This window comes from Dunckerocampus dactyliophorus, chromosome 21 (assembly GCF_027744805.1).
Source record: "Dunckerocampus dactyliophorus isolate RoL2022-P2 chromosome 21, RoL_Ddac_1.1, whole genome shotgun sequence".
In the NCBI taxonomy this organism is placed as follows: domain Eukaryota; kingdom Metazoa; phylum Chordata; class Actinopteri; order Syngnathiformes; family Syngnathidae; genus Dunckerocampus; species Dunckerocampus dactyliophorus.
The window spans coordinates 16,079,393-16,102,690 of record NC_072839.1 but is presented as its reverse complement, the minus strand read 5'-3'; the positions used below and the strand labels follow the sequence as shown (position 1 = coordinate 16,102,690).

Below are 23,298 nucleotides of genomic sequence, written 5' to 3'. Positions count from 1 at the left end.
CACTTTTTGTCCAGCGGGTCGTCTGTTAGCCAGGTGTGTAAGTGAGTGCCAGGAGGAAAAGTTCAGACTGTGTTGGTATACATTTCTGGACTCGTCTTTTTCTGTGGAGAAAGTACCGTCATACAGTCCATGCTTTAATTATTGAGCATGTTTATTATTGTAGTGGTGCTGCATCAAAATGAAAGCTGTTTGTAATATTTTGCACCTCACGTGACACTAATTAAAAAGGTAAGAAGAACACTGCTCCTTCTGGGAGAAATATGAATATATGAATATGTATTCCAAATATATACGATATCAAAACGAGCAAATGAAAAGACAATAGCACAGCGTTGCTATTATGACTCAAGAGGAAGGCGGCATGCTATAAAGTCTATTTCTGGGCAATGAAGACATGCGTCAGCTGCCTGGGAGGGGGGCGGGTCTAATGGGGGGGCACAAGTTATGTTCTAGAAAAAGGCCCATTGCTCGGCAGCGAGCATGGACGGCTATAAATAACCTGCCAGTTGGAGCGGAGTTGAAAGGTGGGGACAGCTGAGGGAGTGGACAGGATCAGCTGGTGTGACCGCGCTCCTTCGTCCTCTTCTGTCCTGCTTTTGTTGGGCTGGAAGACCTGGGAAGGCTCTCCTCCAGCCGGGAAGAATGGCTCTACCTATCAACCCCATGGACGAGCCCAGGATGTACCAGCAGACGCTCCTCCAGGACGGCCTGTACGACCTCCTGGAGAGCGACAAGCTGGTGGACTGCGTCCTGAAGATCAAAGACAAGGAGTTCCCCTGCCACCGCCTGGTCCTGTGCGCCTGCAGCTCCTACTTCCGATCCATCTTCCTGTCCGACTTGGACGAGAGCAAAAAGAGGGAGATCGTCTTGGAGGACGTGGAGCCAGGCGTCATGGGGCTGATCCTCAAGTACCTGTACACCTCCAAAATTAACGTGACAGAGCAGAATGTTCAGGACATCTTCGCCGTGGCTAACCTGTACCAGATCCCTTCCATCTTCACCGTGTGCGTGTCGTTCTTGCAGAAGCGTCTGAGTCTCAGTAACTGCTTGGCCATCTTCAGGCTGGGCTTGATGCTGGACTGTCCCAGGCTGGCCGTGTCCGCCAGAAACTACGCCTGTGAGCGCTTCCAGCTCATCTCCAGGGATGAGGACTTCCTGCAGCTGCAGCCCAGCGAGCTGGCGGCCATCTTGGCCAATGACAATCTCAACGTGGACGCAGAGGAGGCCGTGTTTGAGGCGCTGATGAACTGGGTGTCCCGGGACTTGGAGGACAGAGAGAAATCCTTGCCGGGGTTGCTGGATTGTGTTCGCTTGCGTCTGGTCAGTGACGACTACCTGAGGGAGAAGGTGGAGAAGCACAAACTGATCTCATCCAATCCTGAACTGCAGAAGAAGCTCCAGATGGTCAGAGACGCTCGGGCTGGGAAGATGCCTGAAGTGAAACCCAAGAAGGAGAAGGAGGAGGAGGATGGTGGAGCAGACAAAGAGGAGGAGGAGGAAGAGGAGAGTCTTCTCCCAAGCATCCTCAATGACAACATGCGCTTCGGCATGTTTGCCCGGGACTTGATCCTGATGGTCAATGACTCGGGAGCGGTTGCTTACGACCCAGCGGGGAACGACTGCTTCATGGCGTCCGTGTCCACGCAAGTTCCCAAGAACCACGTCAGCCTGGTCACCAAGGAGAACCAGATCTTTGTGGCTGGAGGATTGTTCATCGATGAGCAGAACAAGGAGAATCCACTCTGCTCTTACTTCCTGCAGGTGAGTCAGCAAATACACTTGGTCTAGACCCCATAGTTGTCTCTGAGACTTTTCATCTTTGGACAGTTGTTTGTGGCAACACTGTGGAGATGGCCCTTTCCTGTTCCAGCATGAACTAGTAGTAGGATCATGTTGGTGTCCTACAGTAGATGTCATTTGTCACATTTGTCTCGCGTGCCTTCAGTATGACCCGGTAAGTGCCGACTGGCTCGGGATGCCACCGCTCCCGTCTCCCCGCTTTCTGTTCGGCCTGGGTGAGGCCGAGAACTCCATCTTTGTGCTGGGAGGGCGGGAAGTGAAGGATCAGGAGCACACGCTGGACTCCGTCCTGGTCTACGACAGACAGTAAGTCATCTTCATGCATCCGGTTTAAGAAATGTAGCTTCGCAAGAAGAAACTAAACGTGGTTTCTTGTTCGTAGGTCTTTCAAATGGGGCGAGTCTGAGCCAGTTCCATATGTGGTCTACGGACATGCGACGGTGTCCCACAAGGATATGGTTTACGTCATTGGAGGAAAAGGAGACAACAAGTGAGTATGACAGCATGACAGAGCTAAAGCTCTAAATACTTACTTCCTGTCTCTTTAACGTGAAAAGGAGCTGCTTGAGGAAGATGCACGCGTATGACGCCAAGAGGTTCCAATGGAAGGAGCTGTCCCCCATGAAGACTGCTCGCTCGCTTTTTGGAGCGACCGTTCACGAGAACAAAATCTATGTGGCCGGAGGAGTCACCGACACGGGCCTGACGGACTCTGTGGAGGTCTACGATATTGCGACCAACAAGTGAGTCCCTCAAAAACATTGGCGTTAGGAACTTGTACGATACATGGCGCGATGCATTCCACAGGTGGTCGGACTTTGAGACGTTTCCCCAAGAACGTAGCTCCCTGAACTTGGTGTCTTTGGCGGGCTTGCTGTACGCTGTGGGAGGTTTTGCCATGATGCCTTTGGAGGACAGCGAGGACATTATTCCCAAAGAGATGAACGACGTCTGGAGGTGGGGACCAATTACACGGCTTTAGCAGGACTTGTGCTTGCACTGTAGACCGTTGCAACCTGAATCGGTTAGTGGTTAAACAACACGGAAATTGGACCCACAATCAAAAATACGCATCCCGAAAAACCAGTGGCTTGGCGTAAATTGATCCCCTCGCTGCCCAATTTGTATTTTTCCGTATTTCGTCAGGCTATTTTTGGGGGAGTGCAGGCTCTTTCACACTACCCTTACAAACCAACTTTTACCAGGCTTTTTTCAGTGACGCTGTTCTGTGTGAATAGCACCAACGTGGAATGTGGGTGGCAGAAATGACTTACCTATTTTCTGGATGTCGGACAGTATCAGAGTGCAACGCCCAAGACTCGCTTTACTGTTAAAGTAATTGTCCATTTCCAGATTCTGTGTGGAATGCATAGACTAACAGAATGAGTCTTCTGTTACGGCGCCGATGAGCCCATTTTTGTGGCTAGTGACACAACATGTATATTGAGCACTGCATCAAAACGTAAAGTTTTTTATGTTTTTAGGATTTAAAAAATGAACAATGCTGAGTGATTGTGGAAGTTCGTGGACTGGGACGTACAAACTATTTTCCCTATGAGGAAATTCATTGAAAATCTAAAGAAAAACAACCAATCGGGCTGGAGTTTTGATGTCCTGCTTGAGCTTCTTTGTACTTTTCATGATTTTTAATGAAAGTTATTGCCCACTGCGTCTTTCTCAGGGCATGTTTGATTGATGGATTATTGTTTTTCGTACTATGCAGGTATAACGAAGAGGACAAGAAGTGGAACGGGATCCTCAGAGAGATCTCGTATGCTTCGGGAGCCACGATTCTGGGGGTCCGGCTCAACACGCTGCGACTCAACAAGCTGTAACAAAATCTAAAAGGCATTAATCAGGACTCTTCCACGTTTTCGAGCAGAAAGAAACAAAGCTGGAATTCAGATTAATGGAGGACAACCCGACTGTTGAATTAACTGACTGTTCTTGTGGATGAGCACTGATGTTGAGAATATGAGGTTTTCTTTTGCTTTTAAATCTTTCTCTATTTTATTCCAAGGTATTTTTGCACTGCATTCAATAAAATACAAACTGCAAAGACTCGTTATGATAAAACAAAAAACACCACAGCTGAGTTTGCATTAATATCGCTCTAGTGTTTAATGTTGAAATGAGGCCGGGCTGCCGTTTCAGACGCTACACGCTAGGTCAATAACACCATAAAAGGACAGAAGTAAAGTACACTGTATGATCTTATTAGCACCTCTAGACACTATTGTCTTTTGGAGTACACCGTAGGGTCTCTGTACACCACTTACTACAACTATTAGACACTTGTGTTTACATGATCAGCATTATTATTATTATTAGAAGTAGTAGTTAGCCCTCGTGTGCTAAAGGGCTAGCACAAATCAATCTTGAAAAAAAAAAGAGCAGCAAATAAATCCACAAAGAAGTCCCTTGGCACCTTTCCCAACCATTATCCAACATTTTCATGCTTTGAATGACTTGGGCTTGATTGGCGTCCCAGCCGTGCTTTACGGACGAGGACAAGGGCGGGTCCACTTTAACCAAACTAACAGCAGGAGCCGCTGGCTGCCAGTCTCACTAATAAGGGGAATGGCGCCGATTCAAAGACATAAAATGAAGAAAACGTGTGCAAAACGTCTTTTCTCTTTGCTTTACTGCCACTTATAGCATTGGAACACCACCACATTCAAATATACCGCATGGTAAATGTGCGCCGTATATCTTGAGGTTCAATAAAAGCAGACATACTGTATATACAATATATTCTCTATGTCGTGTCATACAATCACATTTGAGATGATACATGTGGAAATGGTTGAATCACACCACTGGTTTTTTCTCTTGAATCAACCTCCACATGCTGGATTTCCTCAATTCGTGGCCTTGTTTACTCAACTACAGAAAGTACCAGTCATTAATATTTTAAAAAAAACTGCATTTTCCAAATTGGTAAGTGAAATGATTTATATGGCAACGTACTGCGAGTTGAAAACATAAAAGAAGTCTATTGTAAAGAAGAGACATGGCGTCCAGTAGAGTGGAGGCCACTATTTGAGGAAATATGTTGAAATGGGTGATCTACAACTTTTAGTAAAAAGCTTCCCCCATGAAATGACTGCTATCAAGCAACGTCAGCGAAAGCCAAGAAGAATAAAGTGCTCGTGGTGATTCATCACGTTTTCCGTGTCTTTTCAAACAATTTGGCCGCTGACACTTTTCACACGTTCGAGTGAGAATGGTTTGACCCAAAAGGCAAACCAGCAGGAATCAGGAATCCCTAGTGAGCAACATCGGAATGCGCGCAAATATAAACTATTGATCTTTTTTAGCAGCTCACGACCGCTTGAGATTTCGCGTGTAAAAGTGGGCGTGGCCACCGCGTTCAAAGTGCATCAATCAGTAGACGGTACTGCTAAGAACTAGCATTGCTTCTCCCTCCCGACGTTCACATGCCTGCCAAACACTAACTACAAGCACGACACCTCACTTCTCTTTCTACCTGGAATCTTTGGGCCGCATCGCTAGCAGGAAAAGTTGTAATGTTACAGAAACAAACATACTGTAACACCATCTTCAAATATCAGCAGACTTCCTTTTTACTATTTTTTCTTCATTTTCTCGTAAAAGTACGACTTTTTTCCTCATAACTACGACTTTTTCCTTCTAAAATGACAACTTCTTTCTCACGGCATCAACACGTTGTCGTCATAACTTTTTTCATACATAGTGTTAAGACTTTTTGTGACACAAATTTCCAACTTTTTTCATACAACACGCTACCACTTTTTCCTTGGAAAAGGGCAACTTTTTTCTCATAACGTTAACACTTTTTTAGTTAAATTTTTTCGTATTTAACTTTTGGACTTTTTAAATATATTACGTCACAGCTTTTTCCCCCATAACATTCCCACTTTTTTTCCTCGTACAATTAAGACCCTTCTCTCATAATGGCCTGACTTTTTTGTACACTAATTTTTATTTATTTTTCCTACATTACTTTACCACTTCTTTGCTTTCAAAAAGTGCAACTTTTTTCCCCATACATTTTTTTCCTTGTAAAACGGCATTTTTCTCATAATGTTCTGACTTTTTTTGCATACAAATGTAACTTCTTTGTCATATATTTCGACTTTTTCCCTGTAAAAGGGTAACTTTTTCTCATAACATTACAACTTTTTTTCTCCTAAAATTACGTTTCTCCTCATAAAGCTCCGACTTTCTTCGTACATTTCCACTTTTTTTCCTCACAACACCTCGACTGGTAAAATTATGTTTTTTTTGATTGAGGCCCTTAACACTTGTAAACATGTAATTCGCCCTTTTGGGCTAATGCTTTTTGAAACAACAGAGTAAGGAAAATCATCTGGATTCACAATCTCAAAGGCTTTTTTCCCCTTACGTAGAATTAGTGCAGGACTGCGTGCAATTTATTAGGTGGCCACTAGATGGCAACATTCCATTTAAACTCCCCAGTCAGTGGCAAGATATTGGTAACATCCCCAAAGATGCCTGATTAAAGTGTTTAACGTGCTCACTAAATGTCTAGTAAGGCTAAATTTCAATCATTTTGTTAGCTTTGACTAGACTTTGATTTAAAGGGCCGTCTTAAAATGGACCCTGTGGTACAAAAGCAGCAAAGGAAAGTACAATACACAAGAAAAAACCCCCATAAAAATCTAAGATGGAAGCAAAAGATTCACCAAAATGCTTTGTCTTGGAAATTGATTTAAAAAAAAGTCCATCTTCTGGTCGTTCCAGCTAAGAGGACACCATGGGACACGTGTTGTATGGGACACGTGTATGAATTCAACCCAATAAGTACTTATGATACTTATAATATTTACATTTGGAATCCTACACAACAACTAGGCTAGCGGGAGAAGTGTGTAAATAGCGCACAGATTACAAAACTTTGGATAAACACATTTCATGCTAGCTGCTAGTTTGCTTAAACAACCTGCTTTTTTTTTTCTTTAAAATGTTTGACTCTCTTCATGTTTAATTGGACTCTCTTGTCTGATTCTAATCATAGACCCATGCTAGCTAGCTTCTTAGCTCCAACCCAAATATCCATATTTAGAAAGTGGTTCCAAAATATTTAAATACAGGCGATGTAGCCGTGTTAATAACAACAACAATAATAATAATAATAATAATCATAATAATAATAATAATACCAGGTGTGTCTTTCTCGGTTCCTTTGTGTTCACTTAGATCAAATGAAGAAAATGAGAAGGCTAAGCTAACTAGCTGCTAGCATGACAGCACATGAATCCCATATATTCGATGTAATACATTTGGAGAGGTTTCAGCTATCAGTATTTGATTGTCGTTCATCTACTGCAGTAGATGCGTGACAAGCAAAGTGCAAATACTGCATGTGGTCTACTGTACAAACGCAAAGACTTCACCATATGACTTCACCATATAGTGTAGCCTCTATCTTGGGTTTCTACTCCTACCTTCTATGCTCCACTCCAAGCTTAATAGTTGGGGTATGGGTCATACATGTCTTGTTAGCCTCATAACAACCCATTCGTTATGTTCTCTGAAATGAGTGCACTGCATGGCGGCAACCAGCAGAGGCGCTGTCAAGAAAACTACACGACACAAAAGTGCACACACGTTTCTAAAAAATGGAGACGATTAGGAGTACACATAGTTGATGTCACTATGGAGTTCAATATAAGGTGCCGCTTGTATTATAACGCTAACTTTTTAGCACGTGAGCCCATGAGATTTGGTTATTAGCGATGGCGTCTACACGTACAAGCGCAAAGACATGTCAGCTTTTGGTTATGATCACCTGATCGCACCGGGAGCGCCCGCGGAGGGTGGAAAAAAAACGTTTCTTCATGGAGATTTGTGAGCGATGCTGCAGAAGACGACGCTGGTCCCGATTGAGAGCAGAAAAAAGGGGTGGGGCTTGTAAAAAAGAGGCTAATCAAAGACAGAGCAAGAAGTGCTTTGGCTGAGAAACGTTTAGTTGTTGGAGTTCAGCCTACCAGCAGAGAAGAGGGGGGGTGGAGGGTGTGTGGAGGGAGGCAGCCCCCCCGGCGAGGGCAGCAGGGGGTGCGGATGGGGGGCGCAGGAGGCGGTAGACGCGGAAAGAACCTGGCCGCACGAGTCCTCGGCGGGCTGGCTGAGGCGGAAGCACTTCTCCCTGTGCGCCTTCAGCATGTTGGAGAAGCGGAAGCGCTGGCCGCACACCTCGCACGGGTACGGCTTCTCGCCCGTGTGTGTGCGCCGGTGACGCTTCATGTTGGGCCGGCTCGTGAAGCTCTTCCCGCAGATCTCGCAGATGTACGGCTTCTCTCCTGCAGTGCAGACACGGCACGACAAACACATGACTCATCCCTCCTTTATACCGCTTCATTCATTTTTCTAGTAATGCCATAGAAAGCCTGTTTACCACCTTCTAAATACCGTTTTTAACATTAGAGCCCTCTAGACATGAAATAACACCCCTATAGTCAGTCACCTTTATGCTCTTATTCCCCAATATAGTAGACATGAATAAGACTCATGCTTGCGTGTGCTCGGATGTGTGGAGGACAGGAAGTTTTTAGTGATTGGCGATTATGCTTAGCATTAGCATACGAATTGGCTAAGGCTGGCGTGAACGTTCTGTTTAAGAACAAACATTTTTAAGACGCAAAAAAAAAAAAAAAAGGGAGCTAAAGGAGCTAAGGAGTCCAAAGTGCGGCTCGACGTGGCCCACGGTTGTTGTTTTATTGGCCTGCAGCACATTCTAAAAATATAATTTAACAAGAGAACTAAATAAATAAATAAACAAAACAGCAAAAATGGAAAAATCATCAGTTATTTAACAAGAATAAAGTCAAAATATTAAGAGAAAAAGTCTTAATTTCACAATATTATGACAAACATTTTAATAGCATAAATATGTTTTTTTAAGTGGTAATATTACAAATGTAGTGAATGTAAGATATTTAATTTTGGGAAAATATTACATTGCGGGAATAAAGTCAAATATTATGGGATTAATGTGAAAAATGTACAATAACAAAGGTGAAATATTTGGAATAAAAAAACAGCAGAAATGGTAAAAACAGTCGACATTTTGATTATAAGAATAGAAGAGAAGTTGTAATCTAATGGGAAAAGTCTTGATGTCATTTTAGTAGCACGTTAGTAGCAAGTTCAAATATTAAAGAAAAATAACTTTTTGAAGTTGCGATATTACAAATGTAATGAATGTAAAGTGTGTAATTTGGGGAAAATTGTCCAATTTGATGGGAATAAAGTCAAAAGTATGCTGGGAATACGGTCTTATTACTACAAGAGGAACATTTACGAGAAGAAAGTTGACATTTTTGAATATATTTTTAAAAAAGCAATAGTAGAAATGGTAAAACAGCAGAATTTAAAAATATTAAGAGAACGCCAAAAAAAAAGAAGCAATTTTAGGAGAATAAAGAGGCAATATTATGTGGAAAACGCGGCACTGGTAGCATTTCACCTCCTGTACTGTACTGTATATGACAAAGCTGAGATGCAGTTTTTTCCTCTTAGCATATTTTTGCAAAATATCAAAGTGGCAAAGTTGCACCCTTTCATTTTTCAGTACGTAGCCCCCCCTTGGGTTGGACACCCCTGAGCTGAACAGTTTCATGCGTTTTGTATTGTATTAAGTAGCGTAGCGGATCCTGTGAGCTCAGCCTAGATAAGCTCCAAGCGTACTGTGCCGTAGGTATTGTCTGATGTATTGACTGCTTTGTGTCTCACCAGTGTGCGTCTTCATGTGTTCATCAAAGTACTGCTTCATGTTGAAGTCCTTTCCGCACCACTGGCACATGAACTGCTTGTGTCCGATGTGGATGCTCATGTGCGAGCGCAGCTGGTATTTGTACTGGAAGCGCTCGCTGCAGTTCTGCAACGGCACGGCGACAAACAAACAAATGAGACAAGACCGGAAGAGGTGGAAAGGAGCGACGGGACGTTGGCTGACATGGTGGAAGAGGAGCTCAAACCTCACACTGGAAGGGTTTCTCTCCGGAATGCTGCAAAGAGTGGACCTTTAAGGACATGCTGCGCTTGAACGACTTCCCGCACGTCTCGCAGGTGAACGGCATGTCCTTCGTGTGTGCTGCACGAAAATACACAAAACAGCATTTCAACCACAGTCAGAACTTTGCTGCTTTCTCACTGGCTGCACTTAAGAGCTAGAGTGGAGGAGGGGTGCGCTACTTGGCTGAAACCAGAAGAGGCGCTGTTGAGTCACTCAACTAGAATGCTGAGTGTAAAGGTTACTCCGTACGGTAACATTAACGTCCTACAGCAACCCCCCAGGCATTTTTTTTAATAAGCTCAAAATTCAAAATAATACCTTTGAAAGGCCTTCATTTTTGCATGAAAAATACAAATACTATTTTTTGCCTTAAAAAAAAAAAAAGAATTAAAAATATCTGCGCAAACAAATGAAATTTTCTAGGTATTTTCAGACATCTATAATTAATAAAAGTTACGAAAAAAAAATGCAAGTATGCATTCCTCAAGGACATGCAGTCTAATGCACCCCATCCCTGCTGGGTATATCACAGCATATCACAGCAAATAAGAAAGAAATGACACAAATAATGGCCGTGAGCAGCATAGACAATGACATCAGCCCAATCAATAGCACGCAACACTTGGTCAGCGCTGTCATCTTTCAAAATAAACATATTATGTCGATTTATTGACCATATTTGGGAACCAATCAGATCGGAGGGAAGTCCGAGCAGTTGGGGTGTCACGAGATCTAGCGAGATTAAAATGTGACGAGATTTCTCGTTCAGAAAAATAATAAATAAATGAATCACAGGCAGGAAGAGGGTTCACTCTGTGCATTGCTTTCAGCACCGAGACGCGAACAAGGCGAGCCCATTGACACCGACGTGCCAGTATGCCAAATTTGTTTGAATGAATGTCAAGATGTCTGGTGACAGCCCTACAGAGTTCAACTCACCAACCATGTGCTTCCTAACGTGGGCCATGGTGTAGAACTTCTTGTCGCAGATCTCGCAGGAGAACTTCTTCTCGGCGTAGCCGTGGACGACCTTGTTGTGCTCGTGCAGCGACCACAGCTTCTTGAAGGCCTTTCCGCACGTGGCACACTTGGGGAGAAACAAGTAGCGTGAGTTATCAGGAAGCTCCTTGCATGATACGATGATGACAGCGTTACCTGGATGCTCTTCTCGCAGTCGGTCTGCTGGTGCAGCATCATGTCGGCCTCCAGCAGGAACTTCTTGCCGCAGTCGTTGCAGACGTGCAGGCGGCCGTGCGTGACGCTCATGTGCTTCTCCAGGTACCAGCGGTTGTTGAAGACGCGGGGGCATTTCTTACAGGGGAAGTGTTGCTTCTCCTCCAGCCTCACTTTGGGGCCGGCGCCCTCCGCGTCGGCCGGCGCCGTCCTCCTGGCACCGCCCAGATGCCGGCGGTTGGCCAGCGTGGCCTCGGCGAGTGTCACGGCCACGGCCAACGCCCTGGTGGCCCCCCGGTGAGGTCGCTCGGTCATGTTCTCCTCATCCTCCTCCTCCTCGTCTTCAGTGCTCTGCTCCAACGTGTCTTCCTTCAGGTCATCCTCTGGGGCTCTCCTGTCGCCACGGCAACCACAAAAGATGCTCTCCTTGCCGCCCTCCGACCCCTTCGACACGTTGAGCGTCTGGTTGTTGAGGTTGACTTCAACTATGATCTGCTCTCTGTTGAAGTTCTTTGACTCCTCCCCCCTGGCCCCACTAGTCCCGCCCCCTGCCCCCTCCTCACTCTTATAGTAGTGCTTTGGTGGCGAAGCCTTGCTCGCCTCCTCCACACTGACAGAAATGGAGGATCCGCCCTCCCGGGTGTAAACACTGCCCAGGCCGGACTCCTGCTTGATGTCCCGGTAAAGCTGCCCAGGGGGCATGGTCGTCTCGCCGCCAGCCAAAGCCTCCTGGTCAGACATGTCGGCGCTTCTCAGCGAGCGGCTGCTGATGAGATCTCTGCAGGAGGTGGCGATGTCGCTCATTTGAAGCAAGGTGGCGGCGTTGAGCACGTCGCTGACGGTGCGGCTGCTGACTAGCAGCTTGGAGGTGTAGATGAAGTTGAGCACCTGCTGCAGGCCCTGCGACGTCAGCGCGTCCAGTGACAGGTCCACGCGGCGCAGCTGCTTGCTTTGGGCGAACAGCGAGTGGAAGAAAGGGCTGTAGGCCGCCAGCACCCCCTTGTGGGCCGGGAAGGTGCTGTGCTGGCGAACCAGGACGATGTCGACGTCGCACAGGTCGGGCTGGAAGAGGCGCTGCTCGTTGAGCCTGTCCATCAAACAGGTGAAGTGGAGCGCTACATCCTCCACCAGAGAGAACTCGGCACAGGGAAAGTCTGTGGTCTTCTCCACTATCAGCTGACAGGAAGACAACATGGAAATCACCACCGTCATTGAAGCTTTCTTTCAACTGCATGTTTACGCTGTGCAATGCAAAGCAATGCAAAAGGTGCAACAGTCAGCGCTTCCACTTTCCTCCCCAAGATGGCATTCTATGTTAGCGCACGCGCGTGCACACGCAAACAAATACGTGGTCTGATTTGCATTCACTAACGACTCCCTGGCTACAGCCGCCTCCTCGCTCAGCACCGCATCGTCCATCACTCACCAGGCAAAATAATGCAAATCAAAAATAAATGAAAATAAAAAATAATAGAAACTAAATTAAATGAAAATAAAAATACAAATACAAACACAAATTAATTAAAACATTCGATGCCTTTTCTAAGGATAAAGTCCTAACTATGAGAGCAGTCCAAATCAAGTGGTAATTTGTTACGTCCCAAAAGGTGGCGAAGCCAAATGCAGTCATGGTCAGGGTGAGTGTACGTCACCACACTAGGACACAATCACACTTAGAAACAAAATGGCTGAACCCACAGCGAACAGCACAGATATGACGTGGAGCATTTCTGGCTTGGTCACGCACACGCACACGCACACGCACACGCACGCGCACGATTGAGAGGCAGTGTGGAGGGAGAGCTGCTTCCTGTCTGCCTCCTTTGTGCCAGCTCCCCCTGACTGTCAATCACCCACACCTGGGATGCACCTTCCAGGTGTGTCACCACTCTGCAAAGGGGAGAAGAAAAACACACACACACACACACACACAGCCACACTCACTACGGTACGTAAGATAATTGAATTAAGTTGTAATATGCTTAGAATAAAGCTGAACTATTATGCAAAAAACCATTACAGCAATAAGGTGTGTAATTTTATTCAAATAGTTAGAATTTGGGCCACACGGTGGTCTAGTGGTTCGCATGTTGGCCACACAGTCACAGTCAGGAGATCGGGAAGACCTGGATTCGAATCTCCGTTGGGCATCTCTGTGCGTGGTTTTTCCCACATTCCAAAAACATGCAGGTGTGGTTGTCCATAGGTATGAACGTGTGAATGCTTGTTTGTCTATATGTGCCCTGCCATTGGCTGGCCACCAGTCCAGGGTGGACTGCTGGGATAGGCTCCAGCCTATCAGCGACCCTAACCCAAGCAGCTGCATAGAAAATGAGGAAAAATGTCTTTTTTAATTTTATGAGCATATACTGCATTCTTAATTATAATAACAATGTCATTTTACGAGAACAAGGTTGTAATACATTACAAGAAAAAAAATCTATAAAAAAAGTATTAAGTGATGGCATTATGAGAATAAAGTAGTAACATTCCAAGGACTTCAGCTTCCAAATAATAAAATGTAGTAGTAGTTTTATTTTAGGTTGTGCTACAAGAGAACGCTTCGCAATAAAAGAAAGAAAATGCATTTTTGCCTGCAGCCTTGAAATCTTCTCTTGAAGACAAATGAGAAAGACTTTTTGATGGTTGAGGCAGCAAAATGAATGAATGTTAACCTTGAAAATGTCCCCACGACCCTAATGAGGAAAAGCGGCATAGAAAATGGATGGATGGATGGATGAAAATGTGTCCTGTTAGAAGAATTCAATTAGGGGGGTGTTCATAGATGTATTCGTAGTTTGGAGCTGCTAAATTGGACTGAGAGATGGCGATTCCCCGCCCCCCACGCAGACATGGCCCCAAGGGCGCAGCGCCACAGCACCGCAGCCTTAATCAGATCAAATGTGAGACGTCCACTGACACTTAGACCGCTTTGCTTTAGACAGCAACCTCCCCTGGGACGCACACACAATTACACACTAAACCTTCTTACACTTAAACTACTTTGATGGACCCCCCCCCTTGCTCGGCTCTTTGGCTTTGTTTGTTTGGCATCATCAGCACGCCACCTTGGACCAGCCTCTCCATTTCATACAGGATTCATGCGTGCCGTCTGATAGCTGCATGGAGTCTAGCATGGCGGACATGGTGTTGACGCTCCTGAAGCACAGCCAGAGATCTTGACATTGACTGGTCACAATGTCCTCTGCACTCGGGTGCAGCCTTGCTAGATTTACTACTGTGTGAAAGTCTGCAGCTCCTCAGCACTCCGCAGTTTGCTTGCTGGAACACACACTAGACACTTCATGCACTAAACGCCCCAACGTCTTAAATCTTACGTCTTCTTCCTCGGCTTTTTAGCGAGTCGCCGCCACTTTTCTGGCTGCGTGAGAACAGATCCGGCAATGTCGGCAAAGGAGTGACAGGTTTAACAACCGAGACTCGGTTGAGACATCGAAAGCCATTGTTGCTGACCTGCAGGTCGTGTACACGTCACGAAGCGTCTAATTGTCTGTTTGTTTCTGTGTGAATGTCACGCGTCGCTTCGCTTCACTTCCTGTGTGGAAGAAAGGAAGGAGTTTGTGGCGTGTTCATGAAAAGGAAGAAATTGAAAATGTTGAAAATATGGCTAAAATAAGATTACAATTTCATAAAGGGAATAAAATACGAATACATTTGGTGTTCATGTTCAAATAAATGCTAAAACAGAAGTTAATTTAAATAATGAACTAATAAAAATAATAAATAAAAAAAATAAAACGTACACATTTGATGCCTAAGTCCTAATTATGAGAACAAGTCTGAGTGTTTTGGAAATCAAGTTGTAATTTTACAAGAATGAAGTCATGATATGCTTAGAATAAAGCTGGCATATTACACAAAAACAGCTGCAATATTTCAGCAAAAAAGGGGTGTCATTTTATTAAAATAGTCGGGAATTTGCAGAGGAAAAATTGCATTTTTCTTTTTTTCCTCAATTTTTCTGAGAATATATTCTTAATTATAATAACATAATATTATCATTTTATGGGAACAAGGTTGTAATATTACAAAGCAATATATATATTTGAAAATCAAGTCCAAAGTTTTAAGTCATAAAATTACAACAACAAAATAGTAATATTACAAGGAGATTAAATAAAACAATAATAAATACAGCAATAACAAATAAATAATGTTATTATGTTCTTTCAATTCCTAAATAAAATGTTTTCTTAACACGTATATCAAATAATGAATGTAATTCATTTGAATGATGAGTTCAATATATATTCAATATAATTCATGTTGCTCAGCAATCCAGAAAAATCAGAGTGCAACCAGCCTCCTGGAAGGTGATGGAGCGTGGTTCCCCGCGCTGGCAAAGTTAGCATCTGTTGTTCCTCACTTTGCTCATCTTGGAGCGTGTGTGTGTGTGTGTGTGTGTGTGTGTGTCTGTCTGCCTGTCAACAAGGACCTTTGCATACGACTCCTTAACGTATGGCCTAAAATGCTTTGTGGTCATGTGGTACAAGTTGTGGGAGCAGACAACGCTAGCTCCTCCTCCTTAAATCCAATCAGCTCCGGCACCGACCTTGAGCTGGAACAAGGATACTGTAGCTGAGCACCCCCCCGTCCCCACCCCGCCATCCGACTGTAACCTGAAATGCCCCCTTACACACACACACACACACACACACACACACACACACACACACACACACACACCTGAGAGGCGGCGTAGGCGATGACACTGCAGATGCAAACAGATGACGAGGACACGTCCAAATATGTCCGGCCTGCCTTTTAACGAGGCCCGCAGCGCTCTTTACGGCCGCGTCATAAAAAGATGCTAATAAAAATCAATGTGGCGAGCTATGCAGCGTCGAGGTCGCGGCGGTCGCACGGCCGGCCACGTCACGCCAAGAGGACTCAAAGTGTTGGCGCTTTATTACGAGACGATCAATGGCGGAAAGGTCGACAGCGACAACAAGCTTTTATTGGCGTGGAGGAGCTTACCTAGCCTGGCCTCGCAACAATTCATACAAACTGCATAACAACTTATCCTGTGTATATTTCATCTCAGCTCTGTCATGGAGCTGAAAAAGCTATTATTCATATCAACTTCACTCTTTGCTCTTTTTGCCCCATTTTTGCTGTTTTTGTCCCCAAATATATTTTCCAAACATTTGAACTTTCTTCTTAAATGATTTTTGTACATTTTCTTTTCGTAATATTATGACTTTACTCCCATAATATTTCACGTTATGCCCATAATATTATGACTTTTTGCCCAACCAAATATTTTTAAAATTGATTTGTTTCTTATGATATTACGCCTTTAAAAAAAATAATAATTCTTTTAATATTTCAACTCCTTACAACCAAAATGACATTACATTTACAGATAATATTATGAGTGTATTCCCGGAAAAATATATATTTTTTCTTGTTAGAATACAACTTTTTTCCTCTTAATATTTTAATGCAATTCTCAAAAAATTCCAACTCTTTTTTCCATTTCTGCTATTTTCCAACTATTTCAATTTTCTTCTCATAATTCTGACTTTATTCCCATAATATTTGGACTTTATTCTTGTAACATTATAACTAACCCAACTTTTTTCATTGTTTATTTTGTTTTTCATAATATTATGACTTTATAAATATATACATTTTTTGTGATGTTATTTTTCCTCATAATACCATGCTCTCGTAAAATGACAACTTTTTTCTCTAAATATTTTGACTTTCCTCTTGTGAAATGACTGCTGATTTTTTCCCGGCCCCTATTAAAGCATTGCTTAAGCGGCAATACGATAAATACGATCAGCTTGAATCCCAGACATGCCATCACCTGCTCCGACCCGAGACCGCCGCTTCCTCCACCAGCACCTGCGAGTCGGCTTCCATCTAAATGTTAATTCCAGCACAGGTGACAAGGCCATCTACGACCGATACGCGTTTAGCCGAGCATGAAATTGGGATGCGCAAACACAAAATAAGAACGAGGGAAGGCAAACGTCGGCTGCGCTCACAGTCGACAGTGATGGTGTATTGTGTATCGCCACGGAGCACGTTCGCCACAATCAACGTCCAGATAAGACTGTTGGTGGGCCGCAGCTCTGCCAGGAAGTTTGTGTCTGGGCCAATGAGCTGAGAAAGGAAGCGCTGAGTCAGCAAGGCCGGCCAAGGGAGCGGACCATGACACACACAAACACACGCGCACACACACACATACACACACTCAGACTTGAGCCAAAAGCCAACGTTGCCATGCCTCCACCACAGGGATGCCAAATGCGTGTGCTGCTAAGTGTTCATTGCGACCATATTTCTACGTGTACGCCGCATACTCTCAAACACACAAATAGAAGTCATACATTTGATCATAGATATAGTCATACTGTGTAGACATCATTTTTCCTTGCTATTTTTCATTTCTTTTATTTTTTTTTTATATTATATAATAATAGAACATTTTATTTAGTCATTATTTTGACATTGAAGTGATATTTAAGTATATATATTATATATTGAGTGGTATTTTCTTTACACCGTTGTGTGTGTGTGTGTGTGTGTGTGGGTATATTGTCATTTTTGTTGTTTTTGTTTGTTGTTAACATAAAACATTTATAATAAGATTCTTTTTTTAGATTTAGTTTCGTGATTATTTTATAAGTAAGTTATTTAAAAAATATATTTTATTATCTTTGTATTTACATTTAAAAATTATTGATGAAATATGTTGTCATTATTTTTCTCTTGAAGTTATATTTCAGTACACATATTTAGTGTCATATCCCCCCCCCCACTATGCTTAATGTGCAAGAAGAAAACTCACTTTATGTTGAAGTTTTTAATATTGAAATGCACGTGTGTCTATATTGTCCTTTTAGTTACATTTCTGGTTTCCGTGCACAAATAGAGTATGCAAAAAAAATATTGTTTGGTGATTTTTTTATTTATTTAAAAAGTATAATAGATTTTTCTTCGTACTTTTAATATTTTTAAAACTATTTACATAAATATTTAAGTTATATTTACAGTGAGTGATATTTATGCTTACTAAAAGAAATGATCCTAGCTCTAGAGTTTCCATATATGTATGTATATGACACCATCATTTGTTTTCTTTGTTAAATGTTGCCTTTCCCATCAAGTCAAAGGCTGAGTTTTGATTGTAGCTTGTAAAATGCAGCATGCAAACAATAAGAGTTGTCAATGTGGGTGCAGGTGTACCTAATGAAGCGGTTGTCTGTTGGAGACAAAAAGAGCTTTGTGATGGCGGCCGGCGAGCAGGTGCAGGAGGAAATGTTGGTGAAATAGCGGCATACAAAAGAAGAAGAAGAGCCTCAAGAGCTTCTTATCACAGCAATCTCTCTGCTCTAGTCTTGCGTTGATGATGAGAAGGTCAGAGAGGACAAAAGGCCTGAAGAGGTAAAGAGAGGAGAGCATCGGCTTTCTGCAGCCGCAGTCAATCAATGGACAACGGCGGCCTCCAGGACTGATTGGAAATGTGCACTTTTCTCCCTCGGCCTGACACTTTGAAAGGAATGATGCTGACCAATCATATCACAGCTATTACATCCAGTCAATAATGGACGCATTCAGCACTGCAAAGTTATCCCATGAGTGGGAAGATGATTTAAAAAAAAAAGTTTTTAAACAAAAGCGGGACATAGCTAAGTGGTAGCATCTGCTAACAGTGTTTTGTTTACCTTCTGTTACCAGCTCATTAGCCACAATTGGCCATGTTAGCAGTGACTTAGCCTCTAGCCACCATGGGTTAGCCTTTATTACCCACTGCTTGTAGCTATTAGCATCTGCTATCAGTCTCTAACCATCATTGTGGAGTAATAGTGTGCCAGCAACCCATGCTACTCGCTAACCTCTATTAGCAGTCTATCATTAGCAATATTGGGAGTAACAGTAAAAATAAAAACGCTGTTACTGTTTTCCAGTAACAGGTCATGGAATTCATTACCACTTCATATGTTACAACACAAAAATGAAACGTTGCACATTATTGATATCTATATCTGGGTGCTGCTTCAGTGGCCATTGTTTACTACTACTACTACTACTACTACTACTACTACTACTACTACTACTACTACTACTGCTACTACACAGGAAGCTAAATAGATAATTTTTTACATACTTCAAGGTTTTCCAAAAATGTGATGCAATAATTACATTCCCTAGTAGCTAATTACATTTATGAAGGCGTAAGTAATTTACTAATTCATTTACTTTTTTGGGAAAGTAATTTTGGTCATTTGCCCCCCACTGCTCATTAGCCTGTGTTTAGCAGCGCTTTAGCCACTATTAGCCTTTCGGTCACAAGACAAATGTTTGTGTCAGGAGTTTGGAAATTTTGTTACAAAATTGCTAACAAATATATTTTTATTTAACATGTTATGCTTAAAATCTGATTTAATCTCTACTCTCCTGCTTTCTCATGGTTTTAGAACTCTCTTGCAAGCCAGGAATGAGCTAAATGCTAATTAGGCTAACACGACCTTAGCAAAGTACACTTTTGGATCAAAAGGCAAAGCAAAGCCATGGCAGTTAAATTAGACCAACTGGTCCGCGTCAAAAGTATTTATGGTGTAAAAGCGTAAAAGTGTTGCCATTTGAAGTAGCAGTCTGCCACATTGTCCACTCTTCCTAATCTCAGGGGCATAAATTAGCCGGGTGGACTCGCTGCTGTCGACTGGAGTTTGTTGCCGGGCTGCGGAATGGCTGCACTTTTCAGCAGGCAGACAGTTCCTTCCCTCCGCTTGGCAGCGGCAGATAGCGAGGCCTCAGAGTCGAGAGAGGGTGGCCAGGAATGTCGTGAATAGGCGCTTACGTAAAAGTCACATCAGCCCGCGAGGACGTGGACGCGACCTGACAATGCTATCAAAGTGCATCGCACGACACCGCCGCTGTCACATCGCAACTTCTACAAAGAATGAACCCAAACAACCTGAAATTTGCAGAGAGATGCTCTCAACAACCGGTTAAGTATGCCCCCGCTGGCTTTTATTAAGTCGGATTGAACGCTAAATTAGTACCCAAAGCTGCTGCATGCAGATGGCTCAAGATTATTTTTTTCTACCAAAAAAAGGCATAGCTGACACGCTCAAAGCAATACGCTGGAAAGTTAGCGCCCCCTAGGCAGTCACCTACCCGTGACTTACAGCAGCTTTAAATTACCCAGCAATGTCGTCACATCGCTACTCCATTTATCTTCTTGTGGAAAAAAAATCATTGTTTGTTTCAACATTTTCTTCTTTGTTGCGTTGAGAGATGACGACGCTGTTCTGACAAATGTTATGACGGTCGACATCGCGCCCTCACTCCATAGCGGTTATCAAAAAGGAATGAAATAATAAATGATGGCTGTTTCCTGGTTGATTATTTGTTTAAAAAAATGCATATTTAAGCAAACGTTATGTATTCCTGTCCTAAATTAAGCATTTTCAATCATTAAAATATTCTAAACAAACTGAAATACAAGTACAGTTTCAGGCAATACAAGACATTGATGAACTGGCCACTAGGTGTCACTAGTACCACGCACCACACCCAACCACAGGCTTTTTGCATTTACATTTATTTCACAACGGGCACAATGATAACATATCATCATCATGGTAACAACACGGGCTACTGTTGTGGCGGTAGTCCAGCTAAAACTCAGCTTGGAATCCCCGAGGTCATATTTATTGAAACACACACGATCACAAGTCTTATTTATGTCTTACATGGCTTATTTTCTCTGATTACGTCTACTATATTGGGCAATATGAGTGTCGAGGTGACGATATGGGGGTTATTTCAAATCTAGTAAAAGGTAAAAATCATATTTAGAAAGTCATGAACAGGTTTTCTAAAACATTCCATTAATTAATATTGCGGAAATTCACTTATCGTGGTCGGGTCTGGAACCCATTAACCGCAATAAACGAGGGCTTACCATAATCATATTTCACAATCTGACACAATTTCTTGTGCAACGTTTGAACAATTGGTTACCAATGGACTCATTGACAGTTTTTCCAATTGTTCATGGGGAACATTTTGCAATTAAGAGTCTGTTCGGAGCAGCCCTTTTAGCAAGGCCAAGTCCACCCAGACTCTTTTGTTCTACCAGATGTGAAACAATACTAAGAGTCTCAAGTAAGGTTTACAATTGAATACCAAAAAGGAGTACATACAAGCAATTGCAATGCCAGCACTGGAGAAAACGGCCAGCCCACCAGCCAAAGTCTAGGGAGGTCCAAGCAATCTTCCTCATAAGGCTGCTGTGGAGGCGGTCCCAATGATCAGGAAACTTCCCGTTAACTGTTTGTTGGTGTATTTGTGTGATCTGGTTTCGACCAATCCTTGGCTAGGGGCCAGGAGGCAGAAAGGGTGACTCGCATATACCGTAGATGCTGCAGTAGAACATAGTGAAAAATATTCCATTCCAAACAAGTCCCTGCTGGTCATGGCTGTCGCTAGCGATGTGCCATAGAAAAACCAAACATGACAGATTGGTTTTGCCTCGTGTGAGCTTCAAGTACGGTGGCCAGCAAGTGAGCATGCGGAAAGCTTAGCTCCTTATGCTTTATGATTGCACTTGTTATAAAAGCGTTGAAACGAGCAAAGCTCCTCCACCAGGAGCCATCCAGCGAGCACCAGGGCTCACCCCAGTGACCTGACCCAGATATTAACCCAAGCATCCAGATGTGAACGCGCTGGGATTACTACTGCTGCTGCATCCAAGCTCCACATGCTTCTCTAATGAGGCATCCCTAAATGACCCCGAAGACAGTATCACTACTTCATCATCATCATCATCATCGCTGCCTCACCAAAAGACAACAATTCAGGAACTAACATGCACCTGTCAAAATAAAAGCATGCCCATCCTGGAATGTGTCTTCCACACTAATGTGTCTTTTGGTGTGGGACTTCAAGCCATGCATTCCTGCAACTTGTCCAACCCCCCCCCCCCCCCCCCCCCCCCCCAGACACACACAGCAACAACAACGTGAAGTTTGTGGAACTGCTGAATGTTTGCAACAAGCAGCAACCTCCCCGACCCACCCCCCACCTCCACCAAAATAAAAAAAAAAGAATCCAAATGTGTCGCCTACCATTTTGATCCAGCAGCGGCCAGAGGCTCCAAGGAGTCCCGCACTAACTCCTCCAGCGCCGGTGTCCACTCCGCCATCAACACCCCCAGCGTGGATTTGTCACATTTTGCTCCACTTTAGCGTGGCATCGATCCTCCTCCTGCGCTGCTGGAGCAGACAAGCACACAAAAATGCACAGGCTTGCTTGGCTTTTTTTTTTTGCAGGAGGAATTGCTTTGATTGGAGCTGGGGGATCATATGGGAGCTTTTCTTTTTTTGGACTTTTAAAGAGACACTGCGCCCTTAAACGTGGAAGGAAGTCCACGCATGCACGGACGGAAACTCCATCGCGATGTGTTTGCTGGTGATCTGTTTGCTTTATTTCCACGCAGGAATGCGCATGTTTACAAAAAGCTCAGTGCGCGTTCTCGCCCCCACGTGCGCTTCCTGACAGGTTGTGACTCCATACACAGCCAGGCAGGTCACCAAGTTCACCCCCCCCCCCCCCCCCCCCCAAAAAAGGTAAACAACATCGCCACAGGCAATAGTTGAATACATTGCAATGTATTTCATAATGCAACGTGGAAGGATCAGTGTACATTATCGTATAAAAACGAAAGCTGCTTGGAGCCATCACATTTAATTGGACTTTCATATATTTTAAATTCAGGAGAAATGATCAAGGTCCTTGTGTCTCATTATTTAAAGCTCATGGAACAATATAAGCTTCTATGAAGCAGGTTTGGTTTCTTGACAACGCAAAAATGCACATATTTGGAAACTATGAGAAAAGCTGTTTAGGGATCATACGTTTGATATTACTTAGATACAAACGCTTTTCATTCGTTATTAGTGTGGGATTGCATCAATTCTAGTGACTAACTGTATAGCGAAGATATTAAACCATCAAATGCTTGATATTACATTGATTTAAATTCAATAAAAAGAACATGTTAATGATGAATGTTACCAGTTCATTTCCTAGGAATGCTTCAGCTTCAGCTTGGTTTGATTTGTCTCCAGTGCAGACCAGTGCTGCAATGGTAGCCTGGATGAACAAAAAGGTAACATGTAAAAAGCTCAGTATTTCATATAAAAAATGAATTTAACTGTGTCAAAACAAGGTTTTAAAAATATTGATTTAAAAAACGGAGACTCACCACATTAGCCTCCAGTATTTGATGAGTTAATTACTTTGTTAGGAATGCAACC

General features: G+C 43.3%; 2 protein-coding genes across 5 annotated transcripts; one reads left to right on the top strand and one right to left on the bottom strand.

Annotated features, from left to right (window-relative positions):
- The first annotated feature begins 578 nt into the window (after positions 1 to 578).
- klhl40b (kelch-like family member 40b) lies at positions 579 to 4,859 on the top strand. 2 transcript variants are annotated; one of them, XM_054765672.1, is made up of 6 exons: positions 579 to 1,761; positions 1,946 to 2,106; positions 2,183 to 2,290; positions 2,358 to 2,543; positions 2,608 to 2,757; positions 3,524 to 4,859. In XM_054765672.1, exons 1-6 carry the CDS (start codon positions 643 to 645, stop codon positions 3,633 to 3,635), a joined length of 1,836 nt encoding a protein of 611 aa, XP_054621647.1. In that variant the 5' UTR covers positions 579 to 642; the 3' UTR covers positions 3,636 to 4,859. The 2 variants fall into 2 exon arrangements, with proteins under 2 accessions (XP_054621647.1, XP_054621648.1); XM_054765673.1 differs by lacking the exon at positions 2,608 to 2,757.
- zbtb47b (zinc finger and BTB domain containing 47b) lies at positions 3,897 to 23,270 on the bottom strand. Of its 3 annotated transcripts, XM_054765669.1 has the most exons (9): positions 23,247 to 23,270; positions 23,057 to 23,134; positions 22,108 to 22,254; positions 10,979 to 12,172; positions 10,763 to 10,910; positions 9,786 to 9,901; positions 9,541 to 9,685; positions 7,797 to 8,108; positions 3,897 to 7,716 (listed from the first exon to the last, which is right to left on the bottom strand). In XM_054765669.1, exons 3-9 carry the CDS (start codon positions 22,108 to 22,110, stop codon positions 7,577 to 7,579), a joined length of 2,058 nt encoding a protein of 685 aa, XP_054621644.1. In that variant the 5' UTR covers positions 22,111 to 22,254; positions 23,057 to 23,134; positions 23,247 to 23,270; the 3' UTR covers positions 3,897 to 7,576. The 3 variants fall into 3 exon arrangements, with proteins under 3 accessions (XP_054621644.1, XP_054621645.1, XP_054621643.1); XM_054765670.1 differs by having other exon boundaries at positions 22,108 to 22,251; positions 23,057 to 23,257; XM_054765668.1 differs by lacking the exons at positions 22,108 to 22,254; positions 23,057 to 23,134; positions 23,247 to 23,270 and having other exon boundaries at positions 10,979 to 15,586.
- Between the last annotated feature and the right edge of the window lie 28 nt (positions 23,271 to 23,298).